At 36.8% G+C, this 26,366-nt stretch overlaps 1 protein-coding gene across 1 annotated transcript in view; it reads right to left on the minus strand.

The window, feature by feature from the left end:
- The window catches only part of ZBBX (zinc finger B-box domain containing), a 135,387-nt gene that overhangs the window by 29,182 nt on the left and 79,839 nt on the right, over positions 1–26,366 (minus strand). The window contains exons 17-19 of the mRNA XM_054482754.1: positions 24,142–24,292; positions 14,738–14,854; positions 8,055–8,312 (exon numbers count right to left, since the gene is read on the minus strand). Of these exons, the coding sequence (XP_054338729.1) occupies positions 8,055–8,312; positions 14,738–14,854; positions 24,142–24,292 (526 nt within the window). The remainder of the gene's footprint in view (positions 1–8,054; positions 8,313–14,737; positions 14,855–24,141; positions 24,293–26,366) is intronic.

Genomic DNA, 26,366 nt, shown 5'->3' on the forward strand with positions numbered 1-26,366 from the left:
TTTGTAAGTGCTCCCTTAACTAGTTCACAAGTCCGGAATTTAAAGAAGGAACTTAAGCCATTATTAGATGACCCTTATGGGGTAGTAGATCAAGTTGATCAATCCCTGGGACCTCAGTTATACACCTGGGTTGAGTTAATGTCCATTCTAGGCATTCTCTTCTCGGGGGAAGAAAGAGGGATGATCAATAGGGCTGCTATGGTAATTTGGGAGCGTGAACACCCTCCTGGTCAAGACATTCCTACCGCAAATCAAAAGCTTCCTGGCCAAGACCCCTGGTGGGACAATAATAACCCAGCTCACTGGGAAAATATACAAGACCTAAGGGAGATGATAATAAAGAGAATTAGGGAATCAGTACCCTGAACCCACAACCTCTCTAAAGCACTTGATATACAACAGGAAAAAGATGAGGGGCCTATGAAATTTCTGAACAGATTGAAGGACCAAATGAGACAATATTCAGGCCTAAACTTAGAAGACCCCCTTGGACAAGGCATGTTAAAACTCCACTTGGTCACTAAGAGTTGGCCAGATATTTCAAAGAAGTTACAAAAAATAGAAAATTGGGAAGACTGACCTCTGAGTGAACTTCTCAGAGAAGCTCAACAAGTATATATTAGAAGAGATGAAGAGAAACAAAAACAAAAGGCGAAACTTGGTGGAACCAAATCCACATACTTCTAAACAAAGCTTCCAGGGGGCCAGAAACTATACGGGGTCCAGACCCCCGTTTAAAAGACCCAAACCTCTATCTAGAGGACCCAGACCCTCATCTACCAGACTCTCTAAAGAGTATGGGAGAAAAACTTGCAAAGTCCTAGAGCTGGGAGAGAAGAAGGACAAGAGAGGTGTTACAGATGTGGAAGGGCAGGCTACTTCAAAAGAGAATGTCCCAAATTAGAAAGGGAGAGACAAGCCCTTTTCCTCATTACCTCTGAGGAGGAGTAGGGGGCTCAGGGGCTCTGTCTCTTTTACTTCAAGTCCCACCAGGAGCCCTTGATAAATTTAGAAGTGGGACCCAATCATGAGCTTATCACCTTTCTAGTTGATTCAGGGGCCACTCGCTCCTCTGTTTCCCTCTATCTGACATTACCTGCTCTTCAGAAGACCTTTTAGTCTCTGGGATAAAAGGGGACGTGTTTAAAGCAAAAGTCTTAGAAAGTACAAAAGTTAAATTCTAAGATCGATTGACTCATATCCAATTTTTATTGATCCCTGAGGCAGGAACTAACTTATTAGGAAGAGACTTAATGTTGAAGTTAGGCATAGTCTTACAAGTTAGCCCAAAAGGATTCCTTGCCTCATTAAATTTACTCACCACCACAGATGAGAAATGTATTCACATGATGTGAAGGAAACCAAGGAAAACTTCAGATTTCCACAATCCACATCAAGCTAAAAAACCCAGAGGAAGTGGTGAGGAGGAAGCAATTCTCTATCCCTTTAGAAGGACAGATAGGTTTAAAGCCCATAATTGAAAGTCTCATGAAAGATGGGCTTCTTGAGCCTTGTATGTCTCCTTATAACACCTCAATACTGCCCGTCAAGAAATCAGATGGGTCATACCGGTTAGTACAAAATCTTAGAGCTAGCAACCAAATAGTACAAACTATTCACCCTGTTGTCCCTAACCCTTCACTATTCTCAGTAAAATTCCATCAATGGTTTACTGTAACAGATTCAAAGGATGCTTTCTGGGCATGTCCCCTAGCTGAAGATAGCCGAGGCACATTCACTTTTAAGTGGGAAGACACCCAGTCAGGGTAAAAACAACAGTATCGGTGGACAGTTTTGCCCCAAGGGTTTGCAGACTCACCCAACCTCTTTAGTCAGATTTTAGAACAAGTGCTAGAAAAGGTTTCTGTTCCAAAGCACACATGCAAGCTCCAGTATGTTGATGATATCCTCATATCAGGAGAGGATGTAGAAAAAGTAACCAATTTTTCCATACATATCCTTGATCATCTTTATTCTGAGGGGTTACAAGTCTCAAAGAAAAAGCTTCAGTATGTAGAACCTGAGGTCAAATATTTAGGCCATTTCATAAGTGCAGGCAAGTGGAGAATAGGGCCGGAGCAAGTTGAAGGCATTGTGTACTTACCCTTGCCTCAAACTAAGCATGAGCTCAGAAAATTTCTAGAATTAGTTGGATACTGCCGCTTATGGATTGACTCACATGCCTTACACAGTAAGCTACTATACCAGAAGCCTACTCCAGAAAAACCTGACCATCTCCTGTGAACTTCTGAGGAAGTCGACCAAATTGAGGAATTAAAAGAAAGATATGACTGCCCTAGTTTTAGCTTCGCCTTCTCTAGAAAAGCCCTTTCACCTTTTTGTCAATGTAAATAATGAAGTAGCTATAGGAGTGCTTACCCAAGAGCACAGTGGCCACTGGCAGCCGGTAGCATTCTTATCAAAGGTTTTAGACCCAGTCACTTGTGGATGGCCTCAATGCATCCAATCGGTTGCTGCTACGGCAACATTAGTTGAAGAAAGCAGAAAGTTAACTTTTGGGGGAAAGTTGACTGCAAGCACACCCCACGAGGTTAGATCAATACTAAATCAAAAAGGTGGGAGGTGGCTTACTGACTCCAGAATCCTGAAATATGAAGCTATTTTGCTAGAAAAAGATGATTTAACCTTAACTACTGATAATTCACTTAACCCAGCAGGTTTCTTAACAGGAGATCCAACTCTAAACAGGGAGCACCTATGTCTCAATTTAATTGACTACCAAACAGAGGTCAGACCAGACACAGGGGATACCACCTTCAAAACAGGATGACACTTACTCATAGATGGTTCCTCCTGGGTGATTGAGGGAAAAAGACACAATGGGTATTCAGTAATTGATGGGGAAACTCTTGAAGAAATAGAGTCAGGCAAACTGCCTAATAATTGGTCTGCCCAAACTTGTGAGTTGTTTGCACTCATCCAAGCTTTAAAGTAACTGCAGGAAGGAACCATCCATATTGATTCTAAATATGCCTTTGGGGTGGCCCATACATTTGGAAAAATTTGGACTAAACAAGGTCTTATTAATAGCAAAAGCCAAGACCTTGTTCACAAGGAGTTAATTACCCAAGTATTAGATAACCTTCAGTTTCCTGAAGAAATAGCTATTGTTCATGTTCCCAGACAACAGAAAAGCCTTTCTTTTGAAAGCTAGGGAAACAACTTAGCAGATCAGATAGCCAAGCAGGCTGCTGTTTCATCTGGAACGCCTGTCTTTCACTTAACCCCTTGTCTTCCTCTACTGTAGTCCCTGTCTTCTCAGCCGTGGAAAAAGAAAAATTAATAAAAATCGGGGCCAAAGAAAACTCAGAAGGAAAATGTGTATTACCAGACCAAAGGGAAATGCTATCCAAACCTCTCCTGAGAGAAATCCTGTCTCACCTGCATCAAGGGACCCACTGGGGACCCAAAGCCATGTGTGACGTAGCTCTCAGAGTTCATGGGTGTATAGGAATTTATACCTTGGCCAAACAAGTCATGGACAGTTGCTTAATATGTAAAAAAACCAACAAACAAGTGATAAAGAAATCTCCCTTGGTGGGGAGGAATCCAGGGCTAAGACCATTCCAAAGTATTCAGAGTGACTACACTGAAATGCCCCCAATTGCTCATCTAAAGTATTTGTTATTAATAGTAGATCACCTCACTCACTGGATTGAAGCTATTCCCTTTTCAAATGCAACAGCCAATAATGTAGTAAAAGCACTAATTGAAAATACAGTGCCTAGATTGGGACTAACAGAGAACATTGACTCAGACAACGGAACCCATTTCACAGCACACATCATTAAAAAGTTGTCCCAAGACCTAGACATTAAATGGGAATATCATACACCTTGGCATCCATCTTCATCAGGGAGAGTAGACAGGATGAATCAAACTTTAAAAAATCACTTAACCAAATTAGTTCTAGAGACTCAGTTACCATGGACCAAATGTCTTCCTATTTATTGCCCCGTTAAGAATCCAAACTGCACCTCGGAAGGATATAGGCCTTTCTCCTTATGAAATGCCTTATGGACTGCCCTATTTACATTCCACTACCTATATCCCTACATTTGAGACAAAAGATCAATTCCTCAGGAATTACATATTTGGTCTCTCCTTTACCTTCTCTTCTCTTAAAGCCAAAGGTCTCATGGTACAGGCGCCACTCCTAGAGCTACTGGTCCATTAGCACCAGCCCAGGGATCACATCCTCATCAAAAGCTGGAAAGAATGAAAACTTGAGCCAGCCTGGGAAGGACCCTATCTAGTGCTCCTGACCACTGAAACTGCAGTCTGGACAGCAGAGAAAGGATGGACCCATCACACTCAAGTCAAGAAAGCACCGTCCACCCCGAAGTCATGGGCCATTATTCCAGGGGAAAACCCCCTCAAACTAAAGCTAAGAAAAATTTAACTCTCTTCCATTCTTCTTTTCTCCTTCCAATGCTGACCACCTTGTTATTAATGTAACTAAATCAAACACACCCCAAGTTATTACATTTGACGCTTGTCTAGTCATACCCTGTAGAGATCTCCAAAGTCAGAGGCAACTCTCAGCCTCAGAAAAGTATCTCTGCCCCTTTAAAGTGAAAGGCGCCCCCTACCAAGACTCTTGTTCCTTAATAAATATGGGAAAACAAGTCTGTCATAGCTGGAATGATGCCCTGTGGACAACTGAATATCAAGGCTGGACCTCATCAGCGAGTGGTTGTATATCCTTAAAACCATATATTCGTTTCACCAAGGAAAGCACCTTCTCCAATTGCCAGTATAACCAATGTAATCCCATATAAATTTCTATTCTCATTCCCACCTCTACTGATCCTAAACCTACTTTAAGTCGCCTCTATGACATAGGAGCCAACTTGGCTGCACAGACTTCATAGGGTCTTTTAAAATACGTTTTATTAATCCTTCATTCTCTTCACCCCCTTCCTTCTCTTTTCCTTCTGAGCTTTCTTCTAATCAGACTGCCATCTCTTCTATACCTAATGATAATACTAAAGTAGATATTGTAACAGTAGATGATCTAAGGCAAACTTTAGCAATTGAAACAGGATATCAAGATGTAAACGCCTGGTTGGAATGGATCAAATATTCTGTCTCACATTAAATAAAAGCAATTGTTATGCTTGTGCACATGGCCGGCCAGAGGCCCAGATCATCCCCTTTCCACTCAGATGGTCTCCCAGTCAACTGGGCATGGGCTGCATGGTAGCTCTTTTCTAAGATTCCATGGCTTGGGGCAACAAATCGTGGCAAGCTCTCTCTCTGCTATATCCCAAAGTCTAACACCCTGCGGGTCAGCCCCCAAGGGCCATTCAGCTTCCGTCTTCCGTTCATTTCACCTCGTATCTCTCATGACAGGGAGAGAACTTAGTGTTCCTTGGAAGCTTAGCAGGATTCAGTGAGCTTAAGCCTTTCCAGGAGCTTACCCATCAGTCTCCCCTTAGTCATCCTCAAGCAGATGCATGGTGGTGGTGTGGTGGACCCTTACTGGGCACTCTGCCAGGTAACTGGAGCGGTACTTGTGCTCTTGTCCAATTGGCTATCCCTTTCACCCTGGCAGTTCATCAACCAGAAAAAGAAAAAACACAACACCGCAAAATAAGAGAAGCCCCTTTTGGGTCTTTTGACTCTGAAGTTTATTTAGATGCAATTGGAATCCCACGGGGGGTACCTGATAGATTCAAACCCTGAGATCAAATAGCTGCAGGATTTGAATCATTATTTCCATGGGTAACTATTAATAAAAATGTAGATTGGATAAATTATATCTACTATAATCAGCAATGATTTATTAATTACAGTAGAGATGCTGTCAAAGGAATAGTTGAGCAATTAGGACCTACTAGCCAAATGGCTTGGGAAAACAACATGGCCCTAGACATGATGTTAGCTGAAAAAGGTGGAGTTTGTATTATGATCAAAACCCAATGTTGTACCTTTATCCCAAACAATACTGCCCCCGACAGAAGCATAACAAAGGCCTTACAGAGATTGACTGCTTTGTCCAATGAACTAGCTAAAAATTCTAGAATTGATAGCCCTCTTTCAGGATGCCTAGAAAGATGATTTGGTAAATGGAAAGGAGTCCTGGCCCCAATCTTCATTTCTCTTGCAGTCATGATAGGTGTGCTTATTCTCGTTGGGTGTTGCATCACACCATGCATCCGTGGGCTAGTACAAAGGCTTATAAAGACAACACTCACTAAAACCTCCCTTAGTTCTCCTCCACCCTATTCAGATAAGCTTTTCCTTTTAGAAGACCAAGTTGAACAGCAAAGCCAGAACATGTTAAAAAGGTTTGAAGAGAAGAGATGATAAAAATTTAAAAGGGAGGAATTGTAAGATACAATGAATCTTTCTGAGTTTCTTTTCAAAAGGTTTAGCCTATTAACTTCCTTACCCTTTGTTCTCCAACTTAACTTTCTTGTTTCTCCTTGCCAACAGTTACTGTAAACAGCCTACCCCCTTCCCGTCAGTTCTAATCAATAACTCACATCTGTTCCCTTGGTTACCTGTACCCATCGTTCCCTTGAAACTGCACATCTCACACACTCCACCACTGTACCTCACATCCCCCTCCCTTCCATACTTAGAAAAATATTTACAAGTAGCCAATCAGATGAGCTCAGATTTTGTGGTCTGACCCCAGCCCACGGGGGAAGGACACAGAGATAGGGATTGCATTGAGGATATAAAAACCCCCTGGTGTCCTTTGTTCAGTGTGCACTTCTGATCTTGATTGACACAAGTGGCACCCTTTTGCAAAAGTAAATTGCCTTGATGAGGAAACTAAATTTACATTTGAGTGATGTTTCTTTTGCGGCATCGGAAATTCATTTATAATAAGTTCAACTTAATATTTTTATGGTGGAAAAACATTTATCTGAAATGTACAGTTAATTTTAATTTTATTTTGATTTTCTTTTTATTAAGTTGGCTAAATATATACTTAAAGTATATATTATGGGGTACATAAACCTATTTTTGTACAATTTATATCACGTTCCTTCAATCTGTTCATTCTACTAAATATATATTCTTCTATGTATACTTATGATATAAACAGTGATGTTTAAAATGATTCTCACTAAATGTTAATAATGGTTATTTTAAGAGTAGTTAGAATTTGTGGTGGGTTTTTATTTCTTTTTTTGTAATTTTGTATTGCTTTAATTTTTCAAAACAAAAATGTATAATTTATAGAACAATAGCAAAGTCATTACTCTAAGATCAATAAAGGAAGAGACCAGTAACACGGAAAACAACGGAAAAGCAAGTGTGGAATATATGGGACCAAAGAATTTTCTAGCCTGTCTCCTGGATCTGCAGCTGGCTTCTTTCAAACTGTCTGAGTGCCTTTATGATGCAAATAAAAGGATTAATTCCCCTGATGTTTTGCTACTGAGCCAGACCTTTACATGTTCAAAAATATGGTCACTATATTGCTGACTATGTCCACTGAAGTTGGAAATAAAATGCACAACTATAATTTTTGAAGATATGGTTTGCCAACTAGCAGCACTGGCATCACCTGGGTATTTGTTAGATATTCAGAATCTCACCTTACCTGACATACTCAATCAGAATTTGCACGGTGACAAGATCCCCTGAAAGATCTGTATAAACATTTAAGCTTGAAAAGCACTGCTTTAAAAGATCGAATGTCTCAGTTTTCCAATAAGGATATTGAACAGTGGCTTACATAAAGCTATAGAGATTAATCCTATAGTGGGTTTGCAGAAAGGAGAAAAAAAGATTTTTTTCTGAGCACATGACATTATTCATTCCACAATTTAGCTGTGTTTTATAGGCTATGGGGACCATCTTTGGTGCGGCTGGGCATCCACACATTTTAAAACATATTCAGTGTGATATCAGGGGATTTCCAGGAAAACAGACACAACGGTTGATGGTTAAAGAAGAAAAGGGAAAGCTTTCTTGTTTGCTGGCTTGTTTTGTTAGAGCAAGATATGAAGAATCAGGCTGAGGACAGAGTTAATTAGCATTATCTAAAGTGAAAAAAAAAATAGCATTACCTGCAAGAGTTCTCAGCACTTGTAATTCTTTTTCCAAACTGTCTAAGGTATGCTGATCAGTAGTGTCATCTAAGGAAAGCTCATTCTGGTCAGTAATATCAACATATTCAATTTCTGAAATTTCAGAAGCAGCTCTAGATAATGATTGAGCAGCTGCACTTCTTGATCGAGGATGAGAGGATGAAAGGCAGCTGGAGCTTTCTTTAACAGAGTTGCAAAGTGGAAAATTTGCTGTTGAAGGTCTCTGTGATTTCTGACCTAAAATTAAAAGTAAAAAGTTTTTAAATCAACTTTTAAAAATTTGAATGAGTACTTAAAGATACAAAATACCAGGTCCCTGCATACAGAGAAGTTAAGTTCATGTAACAGAGTTTATGAAAAGTTAACTTTGACTATCACCCTTTCTAGCTAACCACATTTTCTTAATCTCAAATTACTTTTCCAATGTCATAAAGAACACTTCTGTGTATTTTTTTTCCTAATTTTCCTACATTCAGAGGAAAACAAAATAATTTTAATATTCACAAAGGAAAATACCTATAAACTAAGTCAACTTCATAGAGAAACAACACACAATTTTATAACGTACTCCAAAGCCAAGCACCACGACATGTGTCTTAAATTCCAGGACAATACCACACTTATTACCTTGTAAGAAAAAAACCCTTAGAAAAAGCATCGTGCCACTTCCTAGTGAACCAATTTTACTTGATGATGTGTAATTTATTCTTACATTTAAAAATATGGCAACAAAAGAGACTAATTTACAAAATCTATATGAATATCTGGAAAAACACAGGCTTTAAAGAAATTGAGATCACTTCTCTAATTTTCCTAAGGATGAGCTCACTCTCTTCTGGAAAAGTTCCAGAAGCACCGATCTAAGTCAGGTTATTACATTGTTCCTCTAGGACAGTCGCTACTTTGTCTTCACCTGTTTTGAAAGTTGACTTAGTTGGTTTCTTCAACATGTTTCCTTCTTTCACAGTAGGAAAAAAAAATCTCTTCAAATCTTATACTAACACAACATAACTAATTTCTAATTTGGTATTTCTCACAAAATATTACTTAATAAGGCCAAGACAGTTTTCTTTCAAGGTACATACCTAAAAATTCATAGGGCAGGTAAATGCTTTAATGTAATAAATTATTGTTCTGATTTAGGTAAATATATTTATAGTAAACATAATTATATTATAAGATAACTTTTCACTCCCTTAACACAAACTGGCTTTGTAAAACTATTAGGTGGGTGCAATTGTCATTATCATAAAAACCCTAATTTGATGGAACCTATGCCATATAACATTGTTCTCACTCTAGTGACTCAACGAAAAATATACAATTCAAAAAAGTGACTACAGGCAGTAATCATGTATTAAATATTTAATGACTATTGAGTTGCTTTTTGGGGGTTTTGGGGGTTTTTTTTGAGAAGGAGTCTTGCTCTGTTGCTAGGCTGGAGTGCAGTGGCACGATCTTGGCTCACTGCAACCTTTGCCTCCCAGGTTCAAGCTATTCTCCTGCCTCAGGCTCCCAAGCTGGGATTACAGGCACGTGCCACCACACCCAGCTAATTTTCATATTTTTTAGCAGAGATGGGGTTTCACCATGTTGGCCAGGATGGTCTTGATCTCCAGACCTCACGATCCGCCTGCCTCAGCATGCGAAAGTGGAGTTTGTCTTTTTTTAACTTAAAAAAAACTACTTCAAATGTGTCTAATACCTCAAGAAGACTTTCAATACAGTATGTAATTATTTAAGCAATTAAAATTGGCCAAGGTAAGTCTCAAAGGGTACCAACTTTAGTGAAAATTTCAGAAATCAATTTTTAAAATAATTTTTATTGAAATAAAATTATGAATAAGTTCAAATAAGACTGATCTTTTGTGTCTATTTGTGCTCAGATAAAAATAACGGGCTAAAATATGCCTAAGTGTTAAAAACATATATATATAAATATATATATAAAAATATATATATATATAAATATATATATATAAATATATATATATAAAATTATCCCTGAGAATTATTTTTTATTTTTATGACTATAAGTTAGAAATGATTTCCTCTTTTATCTACATGTAAAGAACCATATTTATAGCAATCAAGAACCAAACTCTCCACGTCTACATAAGGAAGCAATAGTACAGGCAATAACAGTAGCTGCACAAGTCAGTGAGTGTAACAATAATTCACAATATAAATCAAAAGTTCTGCTCTATGGGGTAAACCACACTTTAGTATCTATACTATGATATGTCTCAATCAAGGTAAAATTTAAAGGAATTTACAACTCTTACTTTAAAAAAACAAACCAAAGGAAAATGCTATGAGTAAGGACTGGACTTCCGCCAATTCACAGAAATGAAGAAAGAAAAATTTAATACAATGTAGATGCCCTTCAGAAAATCTGGAAGAGTACAAACACTTATAAGAACATTTGATTGCCACAGTATTTAAAGGTAATTGATCCCCATTGAGAAAAAGTACAGAAAGGACAGGTCAGATTTATGCTTAGCACCCAGCAAGGAAACAGACTATCTTTCTTACTGGAAATATGCTCAAAGTGTAATTTAAAGTAACTAAAACACAGAAGGAGATAGAAGAGGCCCCAATTTGATTATTGATTTTTCAAATTGTTCTTTTAAGCCAATATAACATTCTTTCTAATGTTTAATATATAAGGGTACTAATGTTACTGTTAAGATATAACATAACAAACACTGGCACTAGTTAAAAATGCCATGATTGAGGGGATCATTCCATAATTTTTTTTAAAAATCTCAATTTGTAGATTAAAAGCATAAGAAGTTACTTTTGGAGTAACATGCGCCATCACTGTCAATGTAATCGTAAGAAATTATTGATTAACACTGATCAGTTATATTCTAAATGTAACAAAATTAATTTTCCTTGCTGTTAACTGAAGAATAGATGCTCTATGATTACTAATAAAACTAAGCCAACTATTGGGAAGATAAAATTCAATAGTGCCTTTAAATTATATTAATGGATACAATATTACTGGTAAGGATATAAAAAATAGGAGTAATTCACTGAATGATAATCGTTATTGCTATTTTAAATATAACATTAGAATTAGATGAAATGTAACTATAGCAACATGATTTTAGGTAGTGTTTTAACAACAAATAATATTCTTATCAAGGGACCCAGTATTTTGATCTTAAATAAAGTTTGCAAAACACTGTTGTCTATTGACATTCATGTTCCATGTATCAACTGCTGAGAATTTATGCATAAAAAGAATTCTTAGAAATGTATTTTCTAAGAACAATGCTGCTAAATAAAATTTGTATATAAATTTTATTTAGCAGCATGGTTAAGTGGAAAGAATACTAAACTAGGTAGCTAAGAATGTTATTGTGTTATCTTATAGAATTAGAAATCAGCTTATGACCTGTGAAATACAAAATTCAGGAACTGGATAGTAGAATGTCTTAAAATCCTTCCAACTCTGAGAGCTTGTGAATTAATACTCAATCAAATTCAATTATAAAATTATTTATCACCCTCTAAAACTGCCAAGCACTGTGTCAGGATTGGGGTATTCAAAAGGGAGTAAGACGTTGCCTCTACCCTCAAGTTGCACTCCAAACTAACACACAGTTCTACTAGCCTACTCTATTAATTGGAAAACACTCACTGAGCACTTATAATAGGCCAGGCCCTGTTCTATTACTGAAGATACACCAATGAACAGGACAGACTAGTCCTTGATTTCTTTCCAACCAAGGGTAAGAGAGAGCAGGAAAAAAGCTAATAAGATGATGTTAAATAGTGATAGCTTTTACAAGAAAAATAAAAGAAGGTAAATGTGATAGAGGGACTCAAGAGACCAGCACTAGATAGGGTAGTGTCGGAAGGTCTCTCTATGGAGGTAGCATCTGGACTGAGGCTGAATAATGGAAAAGAACCAATCATATGAAGAGTGTGAGAATGGAGAGGGAAATTTCAGAGCATCCTGGATAAGAGGTAAGATCTAATTCTAAGGCTAAGAAGTGAGTAAGAGAGTGGCTTAAGAACAGAAAGAAAGCAAATGTGGCTACAGCGTAGGAGAAGATGCAGTTAGGAGAGATGGGTAGCCAACCAAGGTGTTGCTGTGTGACACATGGTAAGGCATACTTTTTTCTACTTTCTATAGGAATCCATGGAATGCTTTGGACAATAGAATGGCATAATATAATATATGGCTTACATTTATGGAAAGTATGATTCACTTCCTATAAATATCAATACTGTTATGAGTAAAAACAATTCACTCACTGACTATAAATAGTAGAATATAATGGAAATGAATTATAGCAACATGGTTTTGGGAGAAGTAAAAGTGAAAATGGGAGACAAATGAGAGATGAAGACAAATGGCTTGGACTAATCTTGAATAGTGAAGGTAAAAGTGTTTAGAGTTGGGCTTGATTTTAGAGCTGAAATCAGCAGAATCTAAAGATAAATAGGATGCATTGAGTGAGAGGCAAGATGACTCCCAAATTTCAGACTTAATCAATGTTTGGACAGAGTTGCCATTTCCAGAGGCAGGAAGATGGTGTGGGGGAGGATTAAGTTGTGGCAGGGATGAGAAGAATGAATGAACTTGCTGCTAAACACACATAGCTACGATGTTTTTACATTCACAATTTTTTAATTTTTATGGAAATAGGAATTCCTTTACATACTGGCATCAGTGTAGAATGCAAGATTTCTATAACTTGTGACAGAGCCAGGCAATTTTTAGTTTATTTTAGGCCACTATCCCTGTTCAGAAAGCCATTTCCTACCTTCTCTGACTGGTAAATATTATAACTTCTTAAAGACTCAACTGAATGTTACCTAGTCTCTAATATCTTGCCAATCTACACTTTTCAATAGCAAAGTCATTATGTTATTATCCCTATTTCTGAAAAAAACCTTGCTTATATATCTAACTATTATAGCCAATAGGACATATTATTGTTAATTACCTACTAAGGTCCAAAAGTAAATTACTCATAGGTCTTTTTATAAAACTTATATGTGGTATAATTTACATATTCACACACACATTTTATATATATATCAAAAAATGTATAGCACTTTTCTCAAAATATGGTATTCAGGCTGTCTATATTAGCATAACAGGGAGTTGTTGTTGTTCAAAAAATAAATGCAATTTCCTAGGCATTATCTCAGCCTTAATTAATCAGAATCCCTGAGAGTCAGATCCAGAAATCTGCTTTGCAAGAGGTTTCCCAGGTGATTATGCCCACACTGACTTTTGAGAAACTTTTATACTGGACTCTAAGCTCTTGAGCAATAGAGATAAGAGTTTGTTTTGTATAAGCAGTGTCTGGCAGTAGTGCTTCAACAAATGTTTTTTATAGAAAATTATTGATTTTGACTGATCTGTCCAAATTGATACTTAAAAGCATTTCACTACTGATTTGTAGATTTGTCTTTGTAATAAATTTCTCATAGCATGCATATGAATTTGTTTGCATCAATATACAGTGACTTTTAACAGTTCTTTCTGATTGCCTCAGAGGGAAGCAACCAGAATTTTTGAAGTTGCTGTAGACTTTGATGTAAAAATAGGCATCTAATTATAGAGCCAAAAAAAATCATAAATACATTGTTTTCTCCCTAAAAAATTTTATATCTGACAGGTTCTCAACATAAATGCATATGGAAAGGATCTAAGCTAGCCAGAGTTATAATCATAGATTTTAGGGCAAGAGAGACATATATATCTTATATAGAGAGACAAATCATATGCAATTAAATTTCTGCCTTGAAGATAGCCTTTAAACCAAGGCAAATAGCCCCCTTTCTCAAGTATTCCACCTAAACTGTGAGCTCAATAAGATCAGGGAATATTACTTATGTATCTCTTTTATCCTCAGAGCCAAGCCAAGTGCTAACATCCTCAAAATATATGCTGAATTAACTGAATTAATTAGTTATCTACTACAACTTCCTACTTTGGCATAAAGCAAACCCACTATAGCTGGTATAATGGGATAACAGTAATGTCCTAATAATACTAGTGATTTTAATGATGTTGTATGCTCTGTATACACTCATTAGGAAAGTATTAAAATAGACATTCAGTATGTCAAAAGAATTATTCTATGGAAAATCTTATAATTACTTTGTTTAGAGAATAGAGTTAATGAACTGAAATGAAGATTCCAGGGTCAATACATACAGAATTATATTTAGAACTAAGCTTTCTCAATCCCAGCGATAAGCAGCATCTTAACCTAAGTCAATCATTTCACATATGGCTCTGTCTGATCATAATATATATCAAGTGAAAGAGTATGCAAAATCTGTTATAAACATACTGCTTCCTGAGTGAGTAATGAAACTGAGTATGTATTTTATAAGGATTGTTCAAAATATGCCATATCCTCAACTACATTTTGCAAATATTATTTCCTAATACATTGTCATAGAAAATAACTAAGACGATAATTCATGCCTTTGGAAAAATGAGCCCACTTGTTTTTATGCTTTGGTTTTGGAAGAAAAGTTGAGGATATTTAGTTAAAATGAATGAATTTAAATTACAGAACTTCAAAAACTAAATTTCAGGTGCCTACTAAACTGCTAAAAAAGCAAACTACTAAAGGAAGTAAGCTGCCAACACAGCACTGCTGCCTTTGAGTCAATGTTACCCATCTTTTGCTGTTTTCTACTTGATGATGGACTCTGAGCACCCTGCAGAACACCCAAGACAACTGCATTATCAGCATATTCACTTAAGCTATGGTCTGGAATCCATTCTCTGTCTTCTGAAATTGAAAAATAGTAAGATAATATAAAGTTTGAAAAGAAGAAAATCCATTTTATTAGTTTTATATTTATGTCTTACTGGACAATATTTAACTGAATAAAGAATATTTATAACAGTGATATATATTATGAAATGCAAAATCTTATTACAAAATAAAAATCATTAAATTAATATATTTTAATTTTAAAAATTTAAAAAGTGTATAACAATGCAACATAAAGTATAATTGTTTCTACATGAATAAACACATTTGAATACATAAGATGCCTAAGAATATAGATGACACCAAGATCTAGCTTTCAAAATGGAAACAAAAAATCATGAAGAGAAGATGGCCAAATAGGAACAGCTCCAGTCTGCAGCTCCCAGTGATACTGACACAGAAGGCGGGTGATTTCTGCATTTCCAACTGAGGTACGTCTCATGGGGACTGGTTCATCTCATTGGGACTGGTTGGACAGTGGGTGCAGCCCAAGGAGGGCAAGCAAAAGCAGGGTGTGGTGTCACCTCACCCAAGAAGGCAAGGGATTGGGGAACTCCCTCTCCTAGCCAAGGGAAGCTATTAGGGACTGTACCGTGCACTCTGGCTCAGATACTGTGCTTTCCCACGGTCTTCGCAACCCTCAGACCAGGAGATCCCCTCTGGTGCCTACACCACCAGGGACCCGGGTTTCCAGCACAAAACTGGGTGGCCACTTGAGCAGACAACGAGCTAGCCACAGGAGTTTATTTCTCATACCCCAGTAGCACCTGGAACACCAGTGAGACAGAAGCCAGGGGAGTGAAGCCAGGGAGCCAAGTGGTTTGGTTCATTGGTTCCCACCCCCATAGAGTCCAGCAAGCTAAGATCCACTGGCTAGAAAGTCTCACTGCCAGCACAGCAGTCTGAGCTCGACCTGGGATGCTTGAACTTGGTGAGGGGAGAGGTGTCTGCCATTACTGAGGCTTGAGTGGGTGGTTTTATCCTCACAGTGTAAACAAAGCCACTGGGAAGTTCAAACTGGGCGGAGCCCACCACAGCTCAGCAAGGCCACTGTGGCCAGATTGCCTTCTCAAGAGTCCCTCTCTGAAAAAAATGCAGCAGCCCCAGTCAGAGACTTATAGATAAAACCTCCACCTCCCTGGGACAGAGCACCGGGGGGAAGGGGCAGTTGTAGGTGTAGCTTCAGAAGACTTAAACATCCCTGCCTGGCAGCTCTGAACAGAATAGCAGATCTCCCAGCACAGCATTTGAGCTCTGATAAGGAACAGACTGCCTCCTCAAGTGTATCCTGACTAGGAGACAACTCCTAGTAGAGGCCGACAGACACCTCTTACAGGAGAGCTCTGGCTGGCATCTGGTGGGTGCCCCTCTGGGACGAAGCTTCCAGAGGAAGGAACAGGCAGCAATCTTTGCTGTTCTGCAGCTTCTGCTAGTGATACCCAGGCAAACAGAGTCTGGAGTGGACCTCCAGCAAACTCCAGCAGACCTGCAGCAGAGGAGCCGGACTGTTAGAAGGAAAACTAACAAACAGAAAGGAATAGTAAAAACATCAACAAAAAGAACATCCACTCAGAGACCCCATCTGAAGGTCATCGACTTCAAAGACCAAAGGTAGATAAATCCATGAAGATGGGGAGAAACCAGTGCAAAAGGGCTGAAAATTCCAAAAACCTGAATGCCTCCTTTCCTCCAAAGGATCACAACTCCTCACCACCAAGGGAACAAAACTGGATGGAGAATGAGTTTGACAAATTGACAGAAATAGGCTTCAGAAGGTGGGTAATAACAAACTCTTCTGAGCTAAAGGGGCATGTTCTAACCCAATGCAAGGAAGCTAAGAACCTTGAGAAAAGGTTAGTCAAATTGCTAACCGGAATAAATAGTTTAGAGAAGAACATAAATGACCTGCTGGAGCTGAAAAACACAGCACAAGAACTTCATGAAGCATACACAAGTGTCAATAGCCAAATAGATCAAGCGGAAGAAAGTATATCAGATATTAAAGATCAACTCAATTAAATAAAGCGAGAAGACAAGGTTAGAGAAAAAAGAATGAAAAGAAATGAACAAAGCCTCCAAGAAATATGGGACTATGTGAAAAGACCAAATCTACATTTTATTGGTGTACCTCAAAGTGACGGGGAGAATGGAACCAAGTTGGGAAACACTCTTCAGGATATTATCCAAGAGAACTTCCCCAACCTACCAAGACAGGCCAACATTCAAATTCAGGAAACACAGAGAACACCAAAAAGATATTCCTTGAGAAGAACAACCCCATGACACATAATCATCAGATTCACCAAGGTTTAAATGAACGAAAAAATGTTAAGGGCAGCCAGAGAGAAAGGTTGGGTTACCCACAAAGGGAGGCCCATCAGACTAACATCAGATCTCTCGGCAGATACCCTACAAGCCAGAATAGAGTAGGGATCAATATTTAACATACTTAAAGAAAAGAATTTTCAACCCAGAATTTCACATCCAGCCAAACTAAGCTTCATAAGCAAAAGAGAAATAAAATCATTTACAGACAAGCAAATGCTGAGAGATCTTGTCACCACCAGGCCTGCTTTACAAGAGCTTCTGAAGGAAGCACTAAATATGGAAAAGAACAAATGGTACCAGCCACTGTAAAAACCTACCAAATTGTAAAGACCATTGACGCTATGAAGAAACCGCATCCACTAATGGGCAAAATAAACAGCTAGCATCATAATGGCAGGATCATATTCACACATAACAATACTAACCTTAAATGTAAACAGGCTAAATTCCCCAACTAAAAGACACAGACTCGCAAATTGGATAAAGAGTCAAGACCCATCAGTGTGCTGTATTCAGGAGACCCATCTCACGTGCAAAGACACACATAGGCTCAAAGTAAAAGAAAGGAGGAAATTTTACCAACCAAATGGAAAGCGGAAAAAAAGCAAGGGTTGCAATCCTAGTCTCTAATAAAACAGACTTTAAACCAATAAAGATCAAAAAAGACAAAGAAGGCCATTACATAATGGTAAAGGGATCAATGCAACAAGAAGAGCTAACTATCCTAAATATGTATGCATCCAATACAGGAGCACCCAGATTCATAAAGCAAGTTCTTGGAGACTACAAAGAGATGTAGACTCCTATACAATAATAGTGGGAGACTTTAACACCCCACTGTCAATATTAGACAGATCAATGAGACAGAAAATTAACAAGGATATCCAGGACTTGAACTCAGCTCTGGACCAAGTGGACCTAATAGACATCTACGGAGCTCTCCACCCCAAATCAACAGGATATACATTCTTCTCAGCACCACATCACATTTATTCTAAAATTGACTACATAATTGGAAGTAAAACACTCCTCAGCAAATGCAAAAGAATGAAAAGCATAACAGTCTCTCAGACCACAGTGCAATCAAATTAGAACTCAGGATTAAGAAAATCACTCAAAACTGCACAACTACATGAAAACTGAACAACCTGCTCCTGAATGACTACTGAGTAAATAACGAAATGAAGGCAGAAATGAAGATGTTCTTTGAAACCAATGAGAGCAAAGACACAATGTACCAGAATCTCTGGGACACATTTAATGCAGTGTGTAGAGGGAAATATATAGCACTAAATGCCCACAAGAGAAAGCTGGAAAGATGTAAAATTGACATGCTAACATCACAATTAAAAGAATTATAAAAGCAAGAGCAAACAAATTCAAAAGCTAGCAGAAGACAAGAAATAACTAAGATCAGAGCAGAACTGAAGTAAATAGAGACACAAAAAACGCTTCAAAAAACCAATGAATCCAGGAGCTGTTTATTTGAAAACACCAACAAAGTAGATAGACCAGTAACCAGACTAATAAAGAAGAAAAGAGAGAAGAATCAAATAGATGCAATAAAAATGACAAAGGGGATATCACCACCAATCCCACAGAAATACAAACTACCATCAGAGAATACTATAAACACCTCTATGCAAATAAAGTAGAAAATCTAGAAGAAATGGATAAATTCCTGGACACATACACCCTCCCAAGATTAAACCAGGAAGAAGTTGAATCCCTGAATAGACCAAAAACAAGTTCTGAAATTGAGGCAGCAATTAATAGCCTACCAACCAAAAAAAGTCCAGGACCAGATGTATTCATAGCTGAATTTTACCAGAGGTACAAAGAGGAGCTGGTACCACTCCTTCTGAAACTATTCCAAACAATAGAAAAACAGGGACTCCTCCCTAACCTATTTTATGAGGCCAGCATCATCCTGATACCAAAACCTGGCAGAGACAAAACAAAAAAAGAACATTTCAGGCCAATATCCCTGATGAACATCTATGTGAAAATCCTCAATAATACTGGCAAACCAAATCCAGTAGCACATCAAAAAGTTTATCCACAATCAAGTCAGCTTCATCCCTGGATGCAAGGCTGGTTCAACAAATGCAAATCAATAAATGTAATCCATCACATAAACAGAACCAATGACAAAAAACATGATTATCTTAATAGATGCAGAAAAGGCCTTCAACAAAATTCAACAGCACTTCATGCTAAAATCTCTCAATAAAACTAGCTATTGATGAAACATATCTCAAAATAATAAGAGACATTTATGACAAACCCACAGCCAATATCATATGGAATGGGCAAAACCTGGAAGCATTCCTTTTGAAAACCGGCACAAGACAAGGATGCCCCCTGTCATCACTCCTATTCAACATAGTATTGGAAGTTCTGGCCAGGGCAATCAGGCAAGAGAAAGAAATAACAAGTATTCAATTAGGAAAAGAGGAAGTCAAATTGTCTCTGTTTGCAGATGACATGATTGTATATTTAGAAAACCCCATTGTCTCAGCCCAAACCTCCTTAAGCTGATAAGCAACTTCAGCAAAGTCTCAGGATACAAAATCAATGTGCAAAAATCACAAGCATTCCTATACACCTATAACAAACAGAGAGCCAAATAATGAGTGAGCTCCCATTACAATTACTACAAAGAGAATAAAATACCTAGGAATACGACTTACAAGGGATGTGAAGAACCTCTTCCAGGAGAACTACAAACCACTGCTCAAGGAAATAAGAGAGGACACAAACAAATGAAAAAACATTTCATGCTCATGGATAGGAAGAATCAATATCATGAAAATTGTCATACTGCTGAAAGTAATTTATAGATTCAATCCTATCCCCATCAAGCTACCATTGACTTCTTCACACGTTTGGAAAAAAATTACTTTAAATTTCATATGGAACCAAAAAAAGAGCCCGCATAGCCAAGACAACCCTAAGCAAAAAGAACAAAGCTGGAAGCATCACACTACCTCACTTTAAACTATACTACAAGGCTACAGTAACCCAAAACAGCATTGTACTGGTACCAAAACAGATATATAGACCAATGGAACAGAATACAGCCCTCAGAAATTATGCCACACGTCTACAACCATCTGATCTTTGACAAACATGGCAAAAACAACTAAAAGAAAATGATTCCCTATTTAATAAATGCTGTTGGGAAAAGTGGCTAGCCATAGGCATAAAATTGAAACTGGATCCCTTCCTTACACCTTATACAAAAATTAACTCAAGGTAGGTTAAAGACTTAAATGTAAGAAGGAAAACCATAAAAACCCTAGAAGGAAACCTGGCAATACCATTTAGGACATAGGCATGGGCAAAGGCTTCATGACTAAAACACCAAAAGCAATGGCAACAAAAGCCAAAATAGACAAATGGGATCTAATTAAACTAAAGAGCTTCTGCACAGCAAAAGAAACTATCATCAGAGTGAACAGACAACCTACAGAATGGGAGAAAATTTTGGCAATCCGTCCATTGGACAAAGGGCTAATATTCAGAATCTAAAAGGAACTTAAATTTACAAGAAAAAAACAAACAACCCCATCCAAAAGTAGGCAAAGGATATGACAGACACTTCTGAAAAGAAGACATTTATGCAGCCAACAAACAAACAAAAAAAAAGCTCATCATCACTGGTCATTAGAGAAATGCAAATCAAAACCACAATGAGATACCATCTTACGCCAGTTAGAATGGTGATCATTAAAAATTCAGGAAACAACAGATGCTGGAGAGGATGTGGAGAAATAGGAATTCTTTTACACTGTTGGTGGGAGTGTAAATTAGTTCAACCATTGTGGAAAACAGTGTGGTAATTCCTCAAGGATCTAGAACTAGAAATACCATTTGACCCAGCAATCCCATCACTGGGTATATACCCAAAGGATTATAAATCATTATATTATAAAGACACATGCACACATATGTTTATTGCAGCACTGTTCACAATAGCAGACTTGGAACCAACCGAAATGCCCATCAATGATAGACTGAATAAAGAAAGTGTGGTACATATATACCATGGAATACTACACAGCCATAAAAAAGGATGAGTTCATGTCCTTTGCAGGGACATGGATGACACTGGAAACCATCATTCTCAGCAAACTATCACAAGAACAGAAAACCAGACACCACATGTTCCCACTCATAAATGGGAGCTGAACAATGAGAACACATGGACACATCAAACACTGGAGCCTGTCGGGGGGTGGTGGGATAAGGGAGGGATAGCATTAGGAGAAATCCCTAATGTAGTGATGGGTTGATGGATGCAGCAAACCACCATGGCACGTGTATACCTATGTAACAAACCTGCATGTTCTGCATATGTACCCAGAATTTAAAGTAAAATCAAAAAAAAAAAATCATGAAGAAACAAAAAATTGGAATATATATATATATATAACTAGTAAGGAGATTAAATCTGTTAACAAAAATTTGCCAATAATGAAAAGTCCTGGACCTAATTGCATCACTGGTGAGTTCTATCACACACTTGAAGAAATAACACCTGTCATCAAACTTTTCCAAAAGATTGAAGAGGAGGGACATCAACTCACTGATACTAATGCCAAACAAAGACACTACAAGTAAAGAAAACATCAGAACAATGTCATTTATAATCAGTGATGTAAAAATCTTCAAAGTACAAGCAAACCAAATTTGGCAGCATATTAAAAACTGTTATACATCATGATCAAATAAAATTTATTTCTGAAATGTAAGGATGGTTCAGCATATGAAAATCCATCAGTGTAATACACCACATTTATAGAATGAAAGAAAAAAACAGATAATCATCTCAATTTATGCACAAAAAGCATTTGACAAAATCCAACACACTTTTATGATAAGAACACCCAACAAACTAGGAACAAAAGGGAAATGCCTCTACATAATAAAAGTAATATGCTAATAACCCACAGCAAACATCAAACTCAATGGTGAAAAATAGAACAATTTCTAAGATCTAGAGCAAGGCAAGGATGCCTGCTTTTGCTACTTCTATTCGATATAAGTAGCCAGAACAGACAAGAAAAAGAAATAAAAGACATTTGAATTAGAAAGGAAGAAGTAAAATTATCTTTGTTCACAGATGATGTGATCTTATATGTAGAAAACACTAAAGATTCAACAAAAATATGTTAGAATAAATGAAATCAGCAACGTAGTAGGATACAAAGTCAATAAGCACATACCAGTTGTATTTCTATATGCTAACAATAAACAATCTGAAAAGGAAATTAAAGAAACAATTCCATTCACAATAGCATAAAAAAGAAACAAACTTAGAAATCAACATAACCAAGGAGGTGAAAGACTTATGCAATGAAAAGTATAAAACATTGCTGAAAGAAATTAAAGAAGACACACATAAAAAGAAACATATCTAATGTTCATGAACTGGAAGAGTTAATAGTGATAAGGTGCCAATGTTACCCAAAGTGATCTACACATTCAATATAATCCCTATCAAAAGCTCAATGACATTTTTCGTAGAAAGAAAAAAACCCATCATAAAATTCACATGCAATCACCAGGGACCCTGAATAGCCAAAACAATATTAAAAACAAAAGTAAAGCTGGAAGACTCACACTTTCAGATTTCAAAACTTATTACAAAGATACTGTAATCAAAACAGTGTGATACCGGTACAAAGACAGACATATAGACCAATGAAATGGGATAAACAACCCAGAAATATATCCTCACATATACGATCAAATTATAATGATTTGAAAAAAGTATCTTTATAGTATAAAACTTATTTTGAAATATGTATATATTGTGGAATTGCTAAATCAAGTTAATTAACATATGTATTATCTCACCAATCATTTGTGTGTGTGTGTGGTGAGAACACTTAAAATTCACTCTCTTAGCCAAATAATTTTTGACAAGGGTGCCTAGACCATTCAATGGGGGAAAGAAAGGTCTTTTCAACAAATGGTGCTGGAAAACTTGGTATCCATAGGCAAAATAATGAATCTGGACCTTTAATACCACGTACAAAAATAAACTCAAATCGATCAGAGACCTATATGTGAAACCTAAAACTACAAATACCTTAGAAGAAAGTATAGGCCCATGACATTGGCTTTGGAAATGAATTCTTAAATATGACACTGAAGGAACAGGCAGGAGCAACCACAAAAGTAGACAAATTGGACTTTATAAAAACTGGAAAAAAATTGCATCCAAAGACACTATCAACAGAGTAAAAAAGCAATCCACAGAATGGGAGGAAATAGTTGCAAATAATATATCTTAGGAAGAAGCAGTATCCAGAATATAATAAGGAACTCCTATAACACAACAATGAAAAAACAAATAACCCAATTAAAATAAGAGCTAAGGAATTGAATAGACATTTCTCCAAAGAGTATATACAAATTACTTATTAAGCACATGAAAAGATGCTTAACATTATTAATCATTAGGAAAATGCAAATCTAAGCTACAATATTGTACCACCTTAGACCCATGAGGATGACTATTCTCCCCCCGACCCCGCCAAAAAAATAAAATAACAAGTATTGTCAAGAATATGTAATAATCGGAACTTTTGTGCCCTGTTGGCAGTAATGTAAAACACCAACCAGATGCTGGCACCATACTACTTATACAGCTTGCAGAACTCTGAGCCAAATAAACTTCTTTTATTTATAAATTATGTAGCTTTGGTTATTCCTTTATAGCAACACTAAAATGTCTAAAATAACTACACTTCTAAATGCTAAAAATAATCTTTCCTAGTTTCATTGTAAGTCATAGTTTCTCACATTCTGATAGTAACCTTAAATGTAAATATATGGCAACTAGTACAAGGTTAATAATTTTAGGCTGCCAAGAAGAAAATGATTTTATCCATTGAACAGAATTGCTCAGTATTTCCTAAGATGAGAACAGACTGTTTTAGAAAAATGAGCTAGAAATTTACCTGCAAGTGTAATCCTAGTACTGGAATTGTTGCATTCTAAACGATGAGAAGGAAGTAAGTTGAGTCTTTCATTTGTATCAAAAATAAAGAATCTCTCAAGTCCTTGATATTGTTTTGTTATAGGCTTACTTCTGCAGGCTATTTCTTGTAACTAAGAAACAAAATATTCAACAATATTAAGTTTATTTTCTAACTGATTAACACAAACAAGCATATTCATTTATCAGATACCTACTTGGTATCTGATATACTTGGCACAAATTCTTCCCTCATCAAGTTTAGTTTCTAACAATGGAGACAAATAATAAAACAACATTTACATATAGTAAGTTCTAACTACAGTTATAGTAATTCTCTGAAAGTTGATACTAATCCAAAGAGGACAGAAGTTCATGAAACAGAACAAACTTTTTTTCTCTTTCTTCCTTTATTTTCATCCGTCGGTGTCTTTGCACGTAAATTATCCTGGAATACAGAGTTACTTTCACATGCAGTGGCTTTGAACTAGTGTCTTTGTCTATATATAAAATAATTTCAAAACTGAAGGTGAAATACCAATGGAAAATATCTGCCCTGACAATGGTCATGGAAAAAAAAATGTAAGTTAACAAAACACTCATCATGAAGCAAATATAAAGTAGGAAACTGTGGCAAGAGGAAGATAAGTAATTTATGAAGTTTATATAGCTAGAAACTAGCAGACCTGGGCTTTGAATATAGATCTGCCTGATTTGAAACCTAGACTTTTACTGCCACCCTATTAATTCATTTTTACATGTTCTTATTCTAGGATTGAATATAACTGGGATTTTTAAAAATGTGAATCCAGTAGAAACAGATTAGGAATTCATTAGCAAGAGCTCTAGATGAGGTTATAGTATAATCAGAGTAGTTATCAGTTTTTAACAATTCCGTAATGAATCTAACTAATGCCCAAATATAGTCTGTTCCCATAAATCAATGTAAAGCAACTTGCTTTAATTTTTTATAACTTTATAAATTATATAAATGAGATCATATTAAAGAACAAAGCTAGTGACCAATAAAGCATGTCATTCAAAGACAAATTGAAATCCAAAATTCTCAGCACATATTCCATGGCCCGCCCAGACACCAATAAACAATTACAGAATTCTTTCCACTCTACTGAAGCTTGTATTTGAATTATGCAATTGCAAATCTGGAAGAGTTTTGAAGGTCTTGGTTTACAGATAAAAATCCTAAAATAGTTATGTTTTGTTTACTTTTAGCACAAACTTACAAAGTTAACTATTGATAGTTTTAGAGCCAGAACAAAGGACCCCTGACTAGTCCATTGTTTTCCTAACTACTGCACTACAAATTAGTACTTAATTCCGTAGGAAGTACCACCTTACACAGAAATCATTTTCTGAAAACTGAAGTACAAAATGAACAATTTTATACTCAATTTGGATGGAGCACAATAGATTTCTAAGTCGTTTCTTCTGATGGAATGGCTTCTACTAGGACAGAAAAAGAGTGAAATAGGTTCAGGTATAGTTCTTAGGAATGAAAAGAGAGTAGATTCAACCACTTTATTCAGAAGCAGGAACTCAGTCTGCAAACTGTGAAGTACCAATTATGATGGCCACTTTAGAAAGCTCTATTTTTAGAAAGCTCTATTTTACAGCTCCCCTCCACCTGCTTTTCACCTTTTGTTTTGCAACTCTTCAAATTCTCTTGTGATCCAACAACTTAATTCTTTACAGAGATTGGCCATCTCCTGTAATAAGATGCTCAGGGAGAACCTTTGGCACTCAGCTTAAGTCCTGTCTTACCAGTGGTGGAAAATTTCTGTGAAACTATTTACACTTTTTTATTCCTCAGATATAATTACCTAGGAATGGATTAAAACATTATTTTATTTATAAAAGGGGCAATCCTGGAGTCAGAAACCCATTAGTTTGTAGAGAATTCTTTTAAAATCCTATGACAGATTATTCCTGAAAAAACTTCAAATCTCTCAATCCAATATCCCCCATGAGGAAGAGGCAAGCTTTACATAACACTATTTTATTACTGTCCAGGACTACCTTTAGTCTCACCTAATTGAAAAAAAAACAATAACCATGTAAGCTGTTTTACAACAGTCACTGACTGGCTTTTGATTATGTCAGCAGCTTTGAGCTGCTGAGAACTTTATGGATCCTATGCGCTTAAATACTCATTCAGATTGCTTCCTGAACTAGCTCTGTCAGAACATA

Source organism: Pongo pygmaeus, chromosome 2, assembly GCF_028885625.2.
Source record: "Pongo pygmaeus isolate AG05252 chromosome 2, NHGRI_mPonPyg2-v2.0_pri, whole genome shotgun sequence".
In the NCBI taxonomy this organism is placed as follows: Eukaryota; Metazoa; Chordata; class Mammalia; order Primates; family Hominidae; genus Pongo; species Pongo pygmaeus.